This window comes from Adiantum capillus-veneris, chromosome 22, assembly GCF_014529385.1.
Source record: "Adiantum capillus-veneris isolate H3 chromosome 22, ASM1452938v2, whole genome shotgun sequence".
In the NCBI taxonomy this organism is placed as follows: Eukaryota; Viridiplantae; Streptophyta; class Polypodiopsida; order Polypodiales; family Pteridaceae; genus Adiantum; species Adiantum capillus-veneris.
This window is the reverse complement of record NC_140952.1, coordinates 87186135-87200529: the sequence shown is the minus strand read 5'-3', so window position 1 is coordinate 87200529 and position 14395 is coordinate 87186135. Positions and strand designations below refer to the sequence as shown.

General features: G+C 44.1%; 1 protein-coding gene across 1 annotated transcript in view; it reads right to left on the bottom strand.

The window, feature by feature from the left end:
- Positions 1 to 5220, bottom strand: part of LOC147429733 (Nucleotide-diphospho-sugar transferases superfamily protein) — a 55597-nt gene extending 50377 nt beyond the window's left edge. The window contains exons 1-2 of the mRNA XM_086495974.1: positions 5066 to 5220; positions 4908 to 4978 (exon numbers count right to left, since the gene is read on the bottom strand). Of these exons, the coding sequence (XP_086352100.1) occupies positions 4908 to 4978; positions 5066 to 5125 (131 nt within the window). The 5' untranslated portion in view covers positions 5126 to 5220. The remainder of the gene's footprint in view (positions 1 to 4907; positions 4979 to 5065) is intronic.
- Between the last annotated feature and the right edge of the window lie 9175 nt (positions 5221 to 14395).

Genomic DNA, 14395 nt, shown 5'->3' with positions numbered 1-14395 from the left:
AGTTCACGAGGAACTTGGGCTCTTGGGGGTCTTGGTTCTTTGGGTTCTTGAGTTCTTGAGGTTCTTGCGGATCTTCTTTCGCTTGCAATCTATGTTAGAGCAGGATCTTCTCTTCACCCGAGTTCTGCTCTTTTCTGCGGGCGCACCCCTTGGCGGCCTTGCGCTCACACCAAGGTTGCTTTTTCCCACCTCACGTCGATTGGCCGGCCGCTAAGTGCACGGTCCGCTCTCAATGAGTGAAAAGAGCCACAAGGGGAGGCTGGACAAGCCCTTCTTTCCTGGGTTTCCTGTCACTCTTCAAAAACACGATTAGGAATCGACACACCCAAGAGGACTTGGGTTACGTGCAACCTCAACAAGCAAAAAAAAATTGTGGTTCGTGGTTCTTTCCTTGAGTGGTACAGAACACTGCCAAAGCTCTGATACCAATGTAAGGTGCAGGGAATGAATGTTGAACTTTGCTCAAGATGAGTGCTCCGAATTGTGCTCAAGGTTCCTTTTACTTATGGAAGGGAGAGCCTTCCGTTCTTTAATGAGAGAGTGCAATGGACACAAACAAAGCGAATGGACACAATGAATGGAAGTGCATGAGACTGAGAGATAGAGAGAGAAGAATACGACACCAGAAAGTTGTCAAACCCTCCTCTGAAGGCCCCACTCTCTATGGCGAGAGCGGTCTACTTATGATTGCACAAATCTCTACAATGCTTGGACTTGTCGACGATGTCGACGACGATGAGACAGGCTGAATCTGAAAATGCTTCGGGGCTGAAATCTGCAAATCTAAATATGTTGATTCTGACTCTATGTCGGTGACAATGTCGATGGCAATGATGCGACGACGACGCGCTGAAAACGCAGATGCTGAAATCTGCATTTTCCGGGCTGAAACTGCAAACTTCGATGGATCCCACCGAGCGGCAAGGAACTGCTGCGGGAAGGTGAGATCTGCGAGGTTCGGGACTCGTTATGCTGCGTCTAAAGGCTGAAAACTGAAAACGCTGGTCCTATGGCTGATTCTGTCGCGATGATCTGCAAAAACACTGAAGTGCCTTGCAGATGCAAAAACGCTAGGGCTGATCTTTGTCCTTGCGGTGGAAATCTGCTATCTGCTGTGCTGTTGTTGGAAACACTAGGTTCTGCTGTCTTGCGGTAGCCGAGGCTGATCTACTAAACAAAAATGCCGGGGCTGATCTTGTCCAAAAACGCTAGGCCTTGCCAAAGCAAAAATGCTAGGTTTGCTGATAGAGTGAGTCTTGCTGAGAAGTTGCCTGTTGAGCAAAGGTGCTCCTGCTGCCTCTTCTGCCAGGAAGTGCTAGCGCTAGGTCTTCTTATATACAAACTTAGTAAATTTGCCCTACCTAGTTCCCAACAAAAGTCACTTAAAAATAATAAGTGAAAAATATCAAAAATAGGAAAAATAGGTCTATGCACTGTAAAAAAGCTCCTGATGGGTTCTGATGGAAATCTGATGGTCATGATGTGTGCAACCAAAGGATATGCATCTAATCTAAGTGTCTGGACATGCACGATCTGCGAACAAACTCACAAAAGTGCCAGATCGCTTCCTATTCTAGACTGACTTGACTGAACTGAACCCTGGTCATGCTATAGCTTGTCCATGGACACAGGGTTGGATGTGTCACTTGACATCATGCCAGTGTCAATCATTGTACGACTAGCAATCTTTGCTGCAAATGCTCCCATTGCAGCTGCCAGGTTGGGCCTCGACAGTAGTAGGTCGTACATGAGACGTTCGAACACCGATGAAATTTGCGCAAACCTAGTTGTACTAGCTTCCTCAACGCTATCTGCATGCACTGCATCATCAGGACTACTTATCACATATGTATGTGTCATCGCGGACAATGGGATGGCTACGATGCTACATCCCTCTCATCTATAGGTGGAACTATGTGTCCTAGCATCAACTCATTAGCCTCTAGCATGAGCATATCAAAGAACTCAATGTCTGTCATCTCTCTCTGTCTCTAGGGAGCAGACCCGTTCTACCTCTGTTTGCACGAACTCCAATGACACCTCATATCTCTAGGGAGCAGACCCCAATGAAACCTGATATCTCTCACTAGGGCACGGCACTGCCGCTCTATCTCTATCTCTATCTCTACAAAGTCTACTGATACGTCTTGCATTGCTAACAACTCTGTCTCGTAAGCATGGTGAAGCTCACTCGTGAAGGAGACACATCTCATCACTCGCTCAACGCATGCCAACAACAAAATCGAGACTATGCCGTCTTGTACCTCATATATATGCATAGGATATACCAAGCCACTCCGGGCTCCCTTGGCAATCATAGTGATCCGCAATGCATCTAAAAAGACCGCTCTCTATGCGGTATCTAACACCCACAATTTGCTAATTGTCTCCCTAAGATCAAACTCCAGCTCCACCAAAATCAATCTCTCTCTCTCTCTCTCTCTCTCTCTCTCTCTCTCTCTCTCTCTCTCTCTCTCTCCTTCCTTGCATCCCTTCCACATTGCACATTCATCAACCCGTGTCAGAGCTTCTTCTCACACTATGTGTGAGCTCTTTACTGTTCTATATTATCAATAAGAGAGAATGAGATTAGAATTAGTGAGCGGTTAGTTTGTGATGGTATTGGCCTAAAGGCCTGCATCCTCAACAATGGGAACCTTGAAAACCATATAAGATGTTTAGAAGCTTTGCCCTACCTCCAAATGGCGCGCACACCCCACAACCCAGATATATAGGGGCACCCTAAAAAACATGCCACATCCTCTCACTAAGATGATTAAATGGCCGAGGAACCAAAGTTGGTCACCAGCCAGACATAAAGGGAAAAACTGCATATATAAAGAGACTCTAACCTCAGAAAACCGTTGGGACTGGGGTCTTGTCTCATGCCAACCTACCAGGTGTGCAGCACATGTGACCAATACCACTATGAAGGTACGTCCACCTCACATACAACCAGCACAGCCACCAAAAAACCCACTCCTTAACCTACTCCTAGGAGATACTAGAGCCACCATCGGAAAGAAGATGCAACTCTAGCACTCGCATAACATGGAACCATGTATACGTTGTCACGAACCAACCTTGGATTGATTTGTCATCAGGGCACATTTGGGTACTTTGTCTTGGCACAAACCAACATTAGACTACTGTATCAAATCAAAATGCACAAGCTCACTTGACACAAGCCATCGTTGAAATGGTGTGTGAAACTCTATTCTATGTCCTGTGATGTATCTATTGTGAGTATATGTGTACGTCTTATCTACTGCAATCATGTGTACTTATGTAAATTAGGATGTCTTACGGACACAAGATTCACTTGAGTCGGGGAATTTTTGTATGTATGTCATCTAATGCATGCCTAAGCATGGTTGCATGATTGCAAGAAGCAGTATCTGGAAAAGTGATCTTAGTTTTGTTTAAAAAGGTGTAAATGAGGATATTTACTCTTCTTTAAGAGCAATAATCTGCTCACATAGCAGCATTAAACCCGATCCAAAGTCTAAAGGAGTACGGAGGATAGATCTTTAAGGTCTCTTGGGATAGTTTCCTACCACGTTAGAATTCTCTTCTTCTCGGGGTGTGTCTTTGGGGTGGGGGGGGGGGGGGGGGGGGGCGTTAATAAAAAGAGGGAAATGATGTAACCTTTCTATCACCCAAGTGTGGTAGATTGGTTATGTCATTTCCCTCTCAAATAACAAGTCTTAAGTTCAACTCTCCTCGTCGGATAGATCTTTAAGATCTCTTGGGATAGTTTCCAACGACATTTAGGTTCTCTTCTTCTTCTTCTTCTTCTTCTTCTCTCTCTCTCTCTCTCTCTCTCTCTCTCTCTCTCTCTCTCTCTCTCCTTTTTTTTGTTTTGGTAGAAAAGGGGTTGTATTCTGTGTACATAAGAGACCTCGGGAGATGCTCAATGGCCTGTCACCTGAGGAAGTACAAAAGAGGAGTGACAATCTGTAGGCTATGTAAACCCACATGCAATATTGCCGAGAATCATGGCTACCAAAAGAACGTTCTCTGAGGTACTTACCTCTCTACCATCGAAGCCCAATGCGAAGCCATCCCCATGGGAGAAGTACCTGCTAGAGCTAATCAATCAAGTGCAACATTCGGACCAAGAGCTACATAACGAACTCAAGCACGCCAAGCAACGCATACAATGATACGAAGAACAAATCAACATCAAAGGAAAGCAAGCAGCAAACACAACCAATACACCAATTGATAAGGTATCATCTCTCACCACATCAACACCTAAAGAGCACATCATCTAAGTAGTCATCTCAAAAATCAATGAGAATAGTAACCAAGGTTGGGTAAAGAACAAGACTTGAGTTCGAGACCTGGCAAAAGGATGGAAAGAGGCGGATATTGGGACACGAGGTCCTGAAGAGAAAGGAGAAGAGAGCCATACCATTTATCGACGTCGAGGAACTGAACATTAAAATCAAAGGAAAGCATGGGGTGCTTAGATATTTAAATTTGCGAGAAAAATTAACTTGATGAAGCAAACCCACTCACTACAGGGATACCAAAGTATGGATGGCAGCCAAGCTCACAAGTCAATCAAAACCCGAAATATATCAACAGAAAACCGCAAGCCAAAACGTTAAGCAAATGCTTGTTATGTGAGAACAAGACCCTCTGGAAATGGCTTGTTTATCAGAACCGAATAATGGTTTAAAAAACGACACAGGGATTTCTCCCTCAGGAAATATTCCCCTTGTTTTTCATATGCCCTGCATTGTAAGTGCCCAAGCTTAACTTCATCCACAGTATACCCCCAGCTTGCCCATTGCTAGCATTTGACAGGAAAATTCCAACATTGTTGTATTCAGGTATGCGTGTGTGCGCTCTCTCTCTCTCTCTCTCTCTCTCTCTCTCTCTCTCTCTCTCTCTCTCACTGAGCGCTGTCTTCGAGCTCGCGCAGCCATTCGAGGATGTAGCTTAAGATCCAGAGAGAAACGAAGAGAACCTGAAGGCAATCGTGAGAAACCGTGAAACGGAGCTGCGGGGACGACTTTGCAGAAGCTCAGCAGTAGTTGAAAGAGGAGAGACTTACAAAGAAGGCGACGAGAAGCGGGATGCCAATGGGGGGCAGTAGACTGGAGAGGGACGCCATGTATCGGCGACTCCCTACAGAGGGACTTAAAATGAGCGCAAGCAGAGGAGCATTCCGACCGAAGTAAGTAACTAGTTTGCCTTGATTGCTTCACTATATTCGCCTTGATTGCTTCACTATGAATATGGTAAGAAGTAAAAGAGTGATAGAAGTGTGGATTTTATCTCATGACATAGCTTTTGATGAAGGTTCCACAACATCTTTCCTCAAAAATTTTGCCAAAAGCTCTATGATTTTGCATCACAAATGAGATTTTGCATTAAAAAAGGTATGGATGTAAACATTCTCACATTATAATAAAAACGGAGCAAGATGCATTTTGTGCATTTGCAATGTTTGTGCCCTAAAAAAAAAACCATACGTACGTATGGTGTGGAATTGGCACAGTTCTTCACAATTATAAAGATACCGTAAGGAATGTGTCCTTCCCCCGCCACTTGTATCCCCTCCAGTGTTGCAGGGGGACTTAAGCTTCTCCTTCGGTGTTGGAGGGACTTTTTATTGTAGAATATCATAATTGTACAAGCGATGTTTAATAAAGACATGTATCATTACACATTGCCATGTCTTGTTGTATTGTCCATGTGTCCCTTTGTTGGGCATAACAAGTCCTTGTCACCTTCATCTAAAATCTTTTCAATAAAAATGATATAAATTCATTGCTTTATTGTATACACGATGTAATCTAAGAACTTTGACATCACATAGCGGAAATCAAAACACAAAATATGAGTGTACCTTTGCTATTTGTCGTCTGCATGAAGCACAATGTTGGATGGATCGACTGTCAGCCCTCTCTTGCATTGTTGCATCACCTTCCCACCATTATGTGTTGCTCGACTTTTGCCAATATGTTGACTCTCACATTCACTTTTTCTATCATGCATACCATAACCTACATTACTTTTGATGTCCGTGGTCTTAGGGTAGGTTGAATCTTCCGGATGGTCCGTTTGTAAGCTCACACACATACACATACACAAACTCGCAGTCTTTGGGACGACCCATCTAGTTGCCCTTGTGGAGCAAATCCTGCATTCAGGAGAGAGGCCATCGTTTCGCGTCTACCGGAAACTGCCCCTATGGGCCAAATCTTACAATCGGTGCATTCTAGCTCCGGATGGGAAGCTTTTCGAGAAGTTTTGGTTCTCTCTAAACTGCACCACATGCTTTCAAGATGCACGCGTACGTGATTGCATCATGAGAGAGGCCCTCGATTTGCATCGACTAAAAATAACCTAAAGATTTATGCCCTGCTCCTCTTGTGCATATCCCACAAACGATACACTCCAAGAGATGATGTTCCGGACAGGAAGCTCCTCAAGCACTTTTTGTGCTTTATGAAGTGCACCACATTTGGCATACATATCGACCAAGGCATGCCAAGCATGACATTTTTTGCAACAACCATCGGACTAACAATATCAGAAATGAATTTTTAAAGTGCACCACATTTAGCAAACATGTCAACCTAGGCATTCCCAAGAATGACAACTTTTTCAACATTTCCCGAATAACAATATCAGTGTGAATTTTTATGGACATATCAGCATCTTGTGTAGAGCCACATGCCTTCAAGATGCACGCGTATGTGAGTGCATCAGAAGAGAGGCCATCACTTTGCATCCGCTAAAACCAACCTAGAGATTTTTGGTCCTGCTCATGTTGCACATATCCCATAATCAATGCACTCCAAGAGACGACATTCCATACATAAATGTCCTCAAGTACTTTCTGTGCTCCCTAAAGTACATCAGATTTGGTGTACATATCGACCAAGGCATTGCGAAGCACGACAGTTTTTTGCAACAACCCGAGACTAACCATATCAGAGTGAATTTTGAAGTCCATACCGGCATTGTGCATGAGCCGCATGCCTTCAAGATGCACGCGTAGGTGATTTCATCTGGACAAAGGCCCTCACTTTGCATCCACTGAAAATAGCCTAGAGCTTTTTGGCCCTACTCTTGTGGTGCATATCTTGCAATCAATGATTGGCATACATATCGACCAAGGCAGTGCAAAGTATGACATCGTTTTTCAATAGCCTTTAACTAACAATACAATTGTGAATTTTTGTGCCCACATCAGCATTTTGAGTAGAGCCACATGCTTTCAAGATGCATACGTAGCTGATTGCATCTGGAGAGAGGCCCTCGCTTCGTATCTGCTGAAAACATACTGGAGTTTTTTGGCCCTACCCTGTGTGGCAAATCCTTCAATCAGCGCATTCGAAGTGTCCAAACTCTGGACAAAAAGCTCCTTGAGCACTTTTTGTGCTCTCTTAAGAGCACCACATTTAGCAAACACGTCAACCAAGGCATTTTGCACGATACCCTTTTTCAACAGCCCTTGATAACAATATGAGCAAGAATTTTTATGCCCATTGCAGTATCTTGCATAGAGCCACGTGCCTTCTAGATGCACGCGTATATGATTGCACCTGGAGATAAGTCCTCGCTTTGCATCGGTCGTTGGAATCAACCTGGAGCTCTCTGGCCCTGCTTCTGTTGTGCATATCCCGCAATCAATGCATGACATTTTGGACATAAGGTCCTCAAGAGCTTTGTGTGCTTTACAAAATGCACCACATTTGGCATACATATCGACCAAGGCATTGCCAAGCACAACAATCTTTTGCAACAACCCCTCAGTAATAATATCAGAGTAGATTTTTAAGCCCATATCAACATCTTGCGTAGAGTCGCATGCCTTCAAGATCCATGCGTAGGTGATTGCATATGGACAGAGGCCCTCGCCTTGCTTTAGTATCTTGTGTAGAGCCACATTAATTCATACGTAGGTGATTGCATCTAGAGAGAGGCCCTCGCTTCGCATCTGCTGAAAACAGATTAGCAGATCTCTTTTCAGCAGCCTTAGACTAACAATATAATTGTGAATTTTGGTGTCTATATCAGCATCTTGCGTAGAGCCACAATGCGCATGCCTTTAAGATGCACGCGTAGGTGATTACATCTGGAGATAGGCCCTTGCTACCCACCAGCTGAAAACAGTCCACAACTTCCTAGCCCTATCTAGGCTTATCCTGCAATCAGTGCATTCCACAAGATGAAATCTTGCACGGTAACCTTGTCAAAGACTTGATAGGTACACCGCACGTGACATACTTACTGACCAACATTTTCCCCAAGTATGCATTTTTTTCAAGTAACCCACTATCTCAAATATCAACACGAATGCTATTGCCTTGGTACAAAACCTTCTCCTTAGCACAGTCTTTAAGTGAGCTAATAAAAGAAAGACTCGTTCTCTTGCTCTCCAATTTTGCTTGTCTAGCCTTTATTGCTGCTTGCTTGGGGGTGTTGCGAGATAAAATGGATGTGTGTGGAGCAAGGCATGTTACCATATACATGTGGTAGTGATGTGTGTGAACACACTAGGACCGCCGGGGCATTTTTTCCCTCTTTAGGAGGTTTTTTCCCCCGTGCATAGTATATACGCCCATCACTCTAGGGCTATCTATCTTTCGATTTCAGTGAGCTTTGGCGAGCGTTCGCAGGTCGACAAGTATTTTGGGAGAGCTGGAGGAGCTTGGTCTTCTCGGAATTTTGATTTGGGCTCATTTCGGCCTCCATTTCCACTACAGGCAGTACTGCACAAGCTATTTCGTCATTTGTGCAGAATTTCTGTCAGTGCTGTTTTCTGCATAACAGGTGCCTTATAGTCTTCTATGGTTTGTGCTATATAGCACAGGTTGTTCCCGCTCCATTTCTCCTATTTTCGGGCAGTTTTCACATCTGGTGCAGCATTTACCATGGCTGACAACAACAACACAGATGTGTTCAAGATGTTTGCTGCTGAGGACAGGTTGGATGGGGACAACTACCCTATGTGGGCTTATATGTGCAACATGTTCTTGTGTCAAAGGGTGTCTGGAACATTGTGCAGGGCATTGATGTACGTCCTGGTTCTGAGGATGTAGGCGATGTTGAGGATGTTGCAGGTCTTGCTGCAAGGATTGCAGCTGTTAGAGTTGTTTTGCCTATGGCAGAACAAGCTCGTTGGGATGTTAAGGATGCGCAGGCTCATGCATTGATTGCGTTGTCTGTGAAGCGCACCATTGTTCCTCACATCCGTTCAGCAAAATCTGCAAAACAGGCTTGGGATATTCTAGCAGGTCTTTATGCAAGCCGCAATGAGGCTAAAATTGCTTTGCTGCGTAAAGAGCTGGAGTAGAAGATTATGCATGAGGAGGATGATATGGACACCTTCCTTGCTAGTGTCAAGGATATCAATGAGCAGCTTATTTCTGCAGGTGAAGTCATTTCAGACAGTTCCCTTGTGCCGACTGTTCTTGATGCCTTACCAAATTCCTACCAGACTTTTGCTAGTACTTGGAGACTGATGACCCAAGGAAATCCTGAAGTTGTCAAGTTTGATGCATTATGCACATTGCTGTTGCAAGAGTCACTTTCTAGAAAAAACAGGACTAGGCAGCGTGCAGTTGAACAGGCTTTTATTGCTTCTCAAAGAAAGGGTGGTAACAGTAATGCAGCCACTTCTTATGGTTCTGCTGCGAGTGGAAAAAATTCTGTTCCTAATGCTTCTGCTGGCAGTACTTCGTCTGGAAATTCTAGTGATAAGGGCAAAAAGAAGATGCGTTGCCATTATTGTAAAGCCAATGATCACTTGATCAAGTCGTGTCCTAAGTTGAAGGCCAAAGAGGCTAAGAAGAAAGAGGGTGGTTCCACTGCAAATGCTAGTTCCACTACAAATGCAGCCATTGTTGAGTCTTCTGTGAAAGGAGACTGTAATACTGATGTTGATGTAGAATGGGCTTTTAGCGCAGAGTGCACTTACAATCCTGCTGTCCATGATGCATGCTTGTCAGTTGCTGCAGATTCACATGTGTGGTATTTCGATAGTGGTGCTACAAAGCACATTACCTCACATCGTGAATTGTTTACCTCTCTCGAGTTTGTCCCTCATGGGAATTCAGTCACTTGTGCCAACAACGCCTCTTATCCCATTCAGGGAGTTGGAAAGATTGTGCTCACTGCTGCTAATGGCAGTTCCTTCACACTTGTTGATGCACTTTATGTACCTCGGATCAAGAAGAATCTCTTGTCTGTATCCACACTTGCTAGACTTGGACTTGTAGTCAAATTTGTGGATGACAGATGTATAGTTCATGATCTCAGTTTTGGTGATGAAATTGTTGCATCTGGCCTTTTGTGCCGTGGGCTGTATAAGCTCACTTTGTATGATAAGTGTGGACAGAATTTTGCAAATGCTGTTGCCGATTCAAGGGCTATTTCAAATGCAAAACTTTGGCATGCACGTTTTGGTCATCTGAATTTTGCCAGTTTGCTGCGTTTGTAGAAATCTGATATGGTTGCTTCTTTGCCACCTCTTGAAGCACCTGTCAAACATGTTTGTGAAGGCTGTATTTTGGGTAAGATGCAGCGTTCTAAGTTTCCAAAGGATGGTTCAATTCGGGCCACATGCAGGTTGCAGCTTGTGCATAGTGATGTTTGTGGGCCCATGCAAACTCCGTCCTTGGGCAATTACCTGTACTTCGTGACTTTCATTGATGATTACTCCAGGCATGCATGGGTATTTTCGCTTAAAGCGAAGTGCGAAGTTTTTATGTGCTTCAAACAATTTCTGGCTATGGCTGAAAATGTCTCGAAATGTACTATGGGCACCCTCCGTTCCGATCGAGGGGGGGAGTATATGTCTCATGAATTTAATGCATTTCTGGCTAGTCGTGGGATAAAACACCAATGTACAGTGCCTTATACACCTCAGCAAAATGGGGTTGCTGAGAGGAAAAACAGGTCACTGACGAAAATGGCACAATGTATGGTCAAAAATCAAGCTTTGCCGCATTCTTTTTGGCTTGAGGCCATTATGTGTGCCACTTATGTACTTAACAGGTGTCCTACGAAAGCTTTGTAGTCTATTACTCCATATGAAGCATGGCATGATAAAAAGCCTTCTATTGAGCACATGTGTGTTTTTGGCTGTTTGGCATATGCTTTGGTGCCACAAGTGCAGCGTAGAAAATTGGATGATAAGGCTATCAAATGTATTTTTGTTGGTTATAGTGCTGAAAGCAAAGGTTATAGGTTGTATCATCCGCAAAACGTATTCTGGTTTCTCGGGATGTAGTGTTTGTGGAAGATTCTGTTCAACCCTTGCTGTCATGTACTAGAGACAGTAATATAAGCTCACAGGACATTTATGACACTTTTTTGCGTCTTTTCAGTGGTGGAAATACGAATGTAAGTTCCAATGAGGCAAATGTACAGCCTATGGAAGTTTCTGAAAATGTTTTAGATCAGCCTATTACTGATGCAGATGTACATGATGAGGAAAGGGCTGAAAATGAGCAGGCTAGAGGTATGCCAAAATGGCTGGTGCACACTTTGCGTGACAGTAAATTGGATGCACCTTTGTCTAGTCGTACTTGTTCAGGCTCTCGCCATGCATCTTATGCATCAGATTGTTATGCTTTGGCTGTGTCTAGTTTACATGATGTTGAGGAGCCTCTATCTTTTGATGAAGCACAGAATTCAGAAAATTGGATGGCTGCCATGCAATTAGAATATGATGCACTTATAGAAAATGACACATGGACTTTATGTGATTTGCCTCCTGGCAAAAAGGCCATTGGTACGAAGTGGGTTTACAAGTTGAAACGCAAGCCGGATGGTGAGATCGATCGCCATAAGGCTCGACTTGTTGCAAAGGGTTATGCACAACAAAAAGGCATAGATTATGAAGAGACTTTTGCTCCCACTTGTCGTATGACTACTGTGCGTTTTCTATGTGCATTGGCGGCTCATTTTGGTTGGGATGTACATCAATCAGACATTGTTACTGCTTTCTTGAATGGTGACATATTTGAGGAAGTTTATGTAACGCAGCCTCGCGGTTGTGTCATAAGAGGACAAGAGGACAAAGTGTGCAAATGTAACAAGGCTTTGTATGGGTTGAAGCAATCTCCTCATGCTTGGTATGAGAAAGCTGACACTCATTTGGTCAAACCAGGCTTTCGTAATAGTCCAACAGAAAGCACATTGTATGTAAAGCGTGAGGGTGATGTACTTCTCATTGTGGTTCTTTATGTTGATGATTTACTGATCACTGGACCAAATGAGAGACATATTGTTGAATTTAAGGCTGATATGAATGCTACTTTCAAGATGAAAGATTTGGGGTTGTTGCATCATTATTGGGGTATAGAGTTTAAGCAATGTGATGGTGGTATTGCCTTGTGTCAGAAAAGTTACATAGAGACATTGCTATGTAAGTTTGGACTTGAGGATTGCAAACCTATTGCCACTCCCATGGGAACAGGTTTGAAGTTGAGTCTACATGATGCTGGTGATCCTGCTGATGTCACTCTTTACCAAATTGTTGTTGGCTGCCTCATTTATGTATGCAACACGAGGCCAGATATTCAGTTTGCAGTCTCACAGGTCAGCAGATTTATGCATAGCCCAGGGTCTAAGCATTGGCAGGTTGTCAAGAGGATTTTCCGCTACCTTAGTGGCACTTTACATCTTGGCTTGTTTTATCCCAAGGGGGGATCATTGCCGCCAGACTTACATGCTTTTTCGGACTCAGATTGGCGGACTCAGATTGGGCTGGTTGTTTTGACACACGAGTGTCCACATCAGGTTTTTGTTTCATGCTTGGAAGTTCATGTATATCATGGTTGAGCAAGAAGCAACCTACTGTGGCCACTTCGAGTTGTGAGGCTGAGTATAGGGCAGTCTTCACAGCTACGGTTGAGTGTGTATGGCTCAGACGCCTTATGGCTGATTTGGGTGTTGGACAGGACACTGCCAACACTATCTACACTGACAGTCAGAGCGCATTGGCAGTTGCGAGGAACCCAGTTTTTCATGCTCGCACAAAGCACATTGAGGTGCATTACCACTATGTCAGGGAGAGGCTCTCAGCAGGAGAGATCAGCTTGGCTTATGTGCCAACATAGGACAACCTTGCGGATCTTTTCACAAAGGCATTGTCTCGTGAGAAGCCTGAAGCTTTCCGCAAAGCTTTGGGCTTACTCGCCTTTGTGGACTGATCCTGTTTACTCATGTGCCAGCTCTCGTTCACCGCATCACTCCAGGGGGGATTTGTTACCATATACATGTGATAGTGATGTGTGTGAACACACTAGGACCGCCGGGGCATTTTTTCCCTCTTTAGGAGGTTTTTCCCCCCGTGCATAGTATATACGCCCATCACCCTAGGGCTATCTATCTTTCCATTGCACACTAAGTAACACACTCTCTATTGTGTGCCTTGAGCTTCCTTCGTCTTCTCCAAGCCGTGTGTGTTTCTCTGAAACCCTAATTCCAACAAGGCATTGCCAAGCACAACAATTTTTGCAAGGACCCTTTGCTAACAATATCAGAGCAAATATTTAAGCCCATATCAACATCTTGGGTAGAGCAACATGCCTCCATGCATAGGTGATTGCATCTCTGCTGAGCATATCCTACAATCAGTGCGTTGCACAAGACTACACCCCATACAGTAAGCTCATCAAAGACTTGTTGCGCACACTTGACATACATACTGACCAACATTTTTCCAAGTATGCATTCTTTTCAAGTTACCCACTATCGCGAATATCAGCATGAATCCTAGTGCCTTGATACAGAAGGTCAAGATGCATGCGTATGTGATTGCATCTAGGGAGAAGCTCTTGCTTTGCATCCATTGAATATAGCCTTGAGCTTTTTGGCATGCTCTTGTTACATGCATCCCTCAATCAATGCACTCCAAGAGAAAATATTCCGGATAAAAAGCTCCTCAAGCACTTTTTGTGCTTTTTGAAGTGTTCCACATTTGGCGTACATATCAAGCAAGGCATAGCAAATCACGAAAGTTTTTTGAAACAGCAGTGCATTCCAAGAGACGCTGTTTCAAACAAAAAGCTCCTCAAGCACTATTTATGCTTTCTCAAGTGCACCACATTTGGCATACACATTGACCAAGGTAGTGCTGAGCGCGACATCTCTTTTCAGTAGCCTCAGACTAACAATATCATCGTGAATTTTTGTGTGCATATCAGAATCTTGCGTAGAGCCAGAATACGGATGCCTTTCAAATGCACGTGTAGGTGATTGCGTCTGGAGACAGGCCCTCACTATGCATCAGGTGAAAACAGCCCACAACTTCCTAGCCCTGTCTCGGCTGGGCATATCCTGCAATCAGTGCATTCCACAAGATGACATCTCGCACACTAACCTCGTCAAAGATTTTTTGTGCGGTGCACCGCACTTG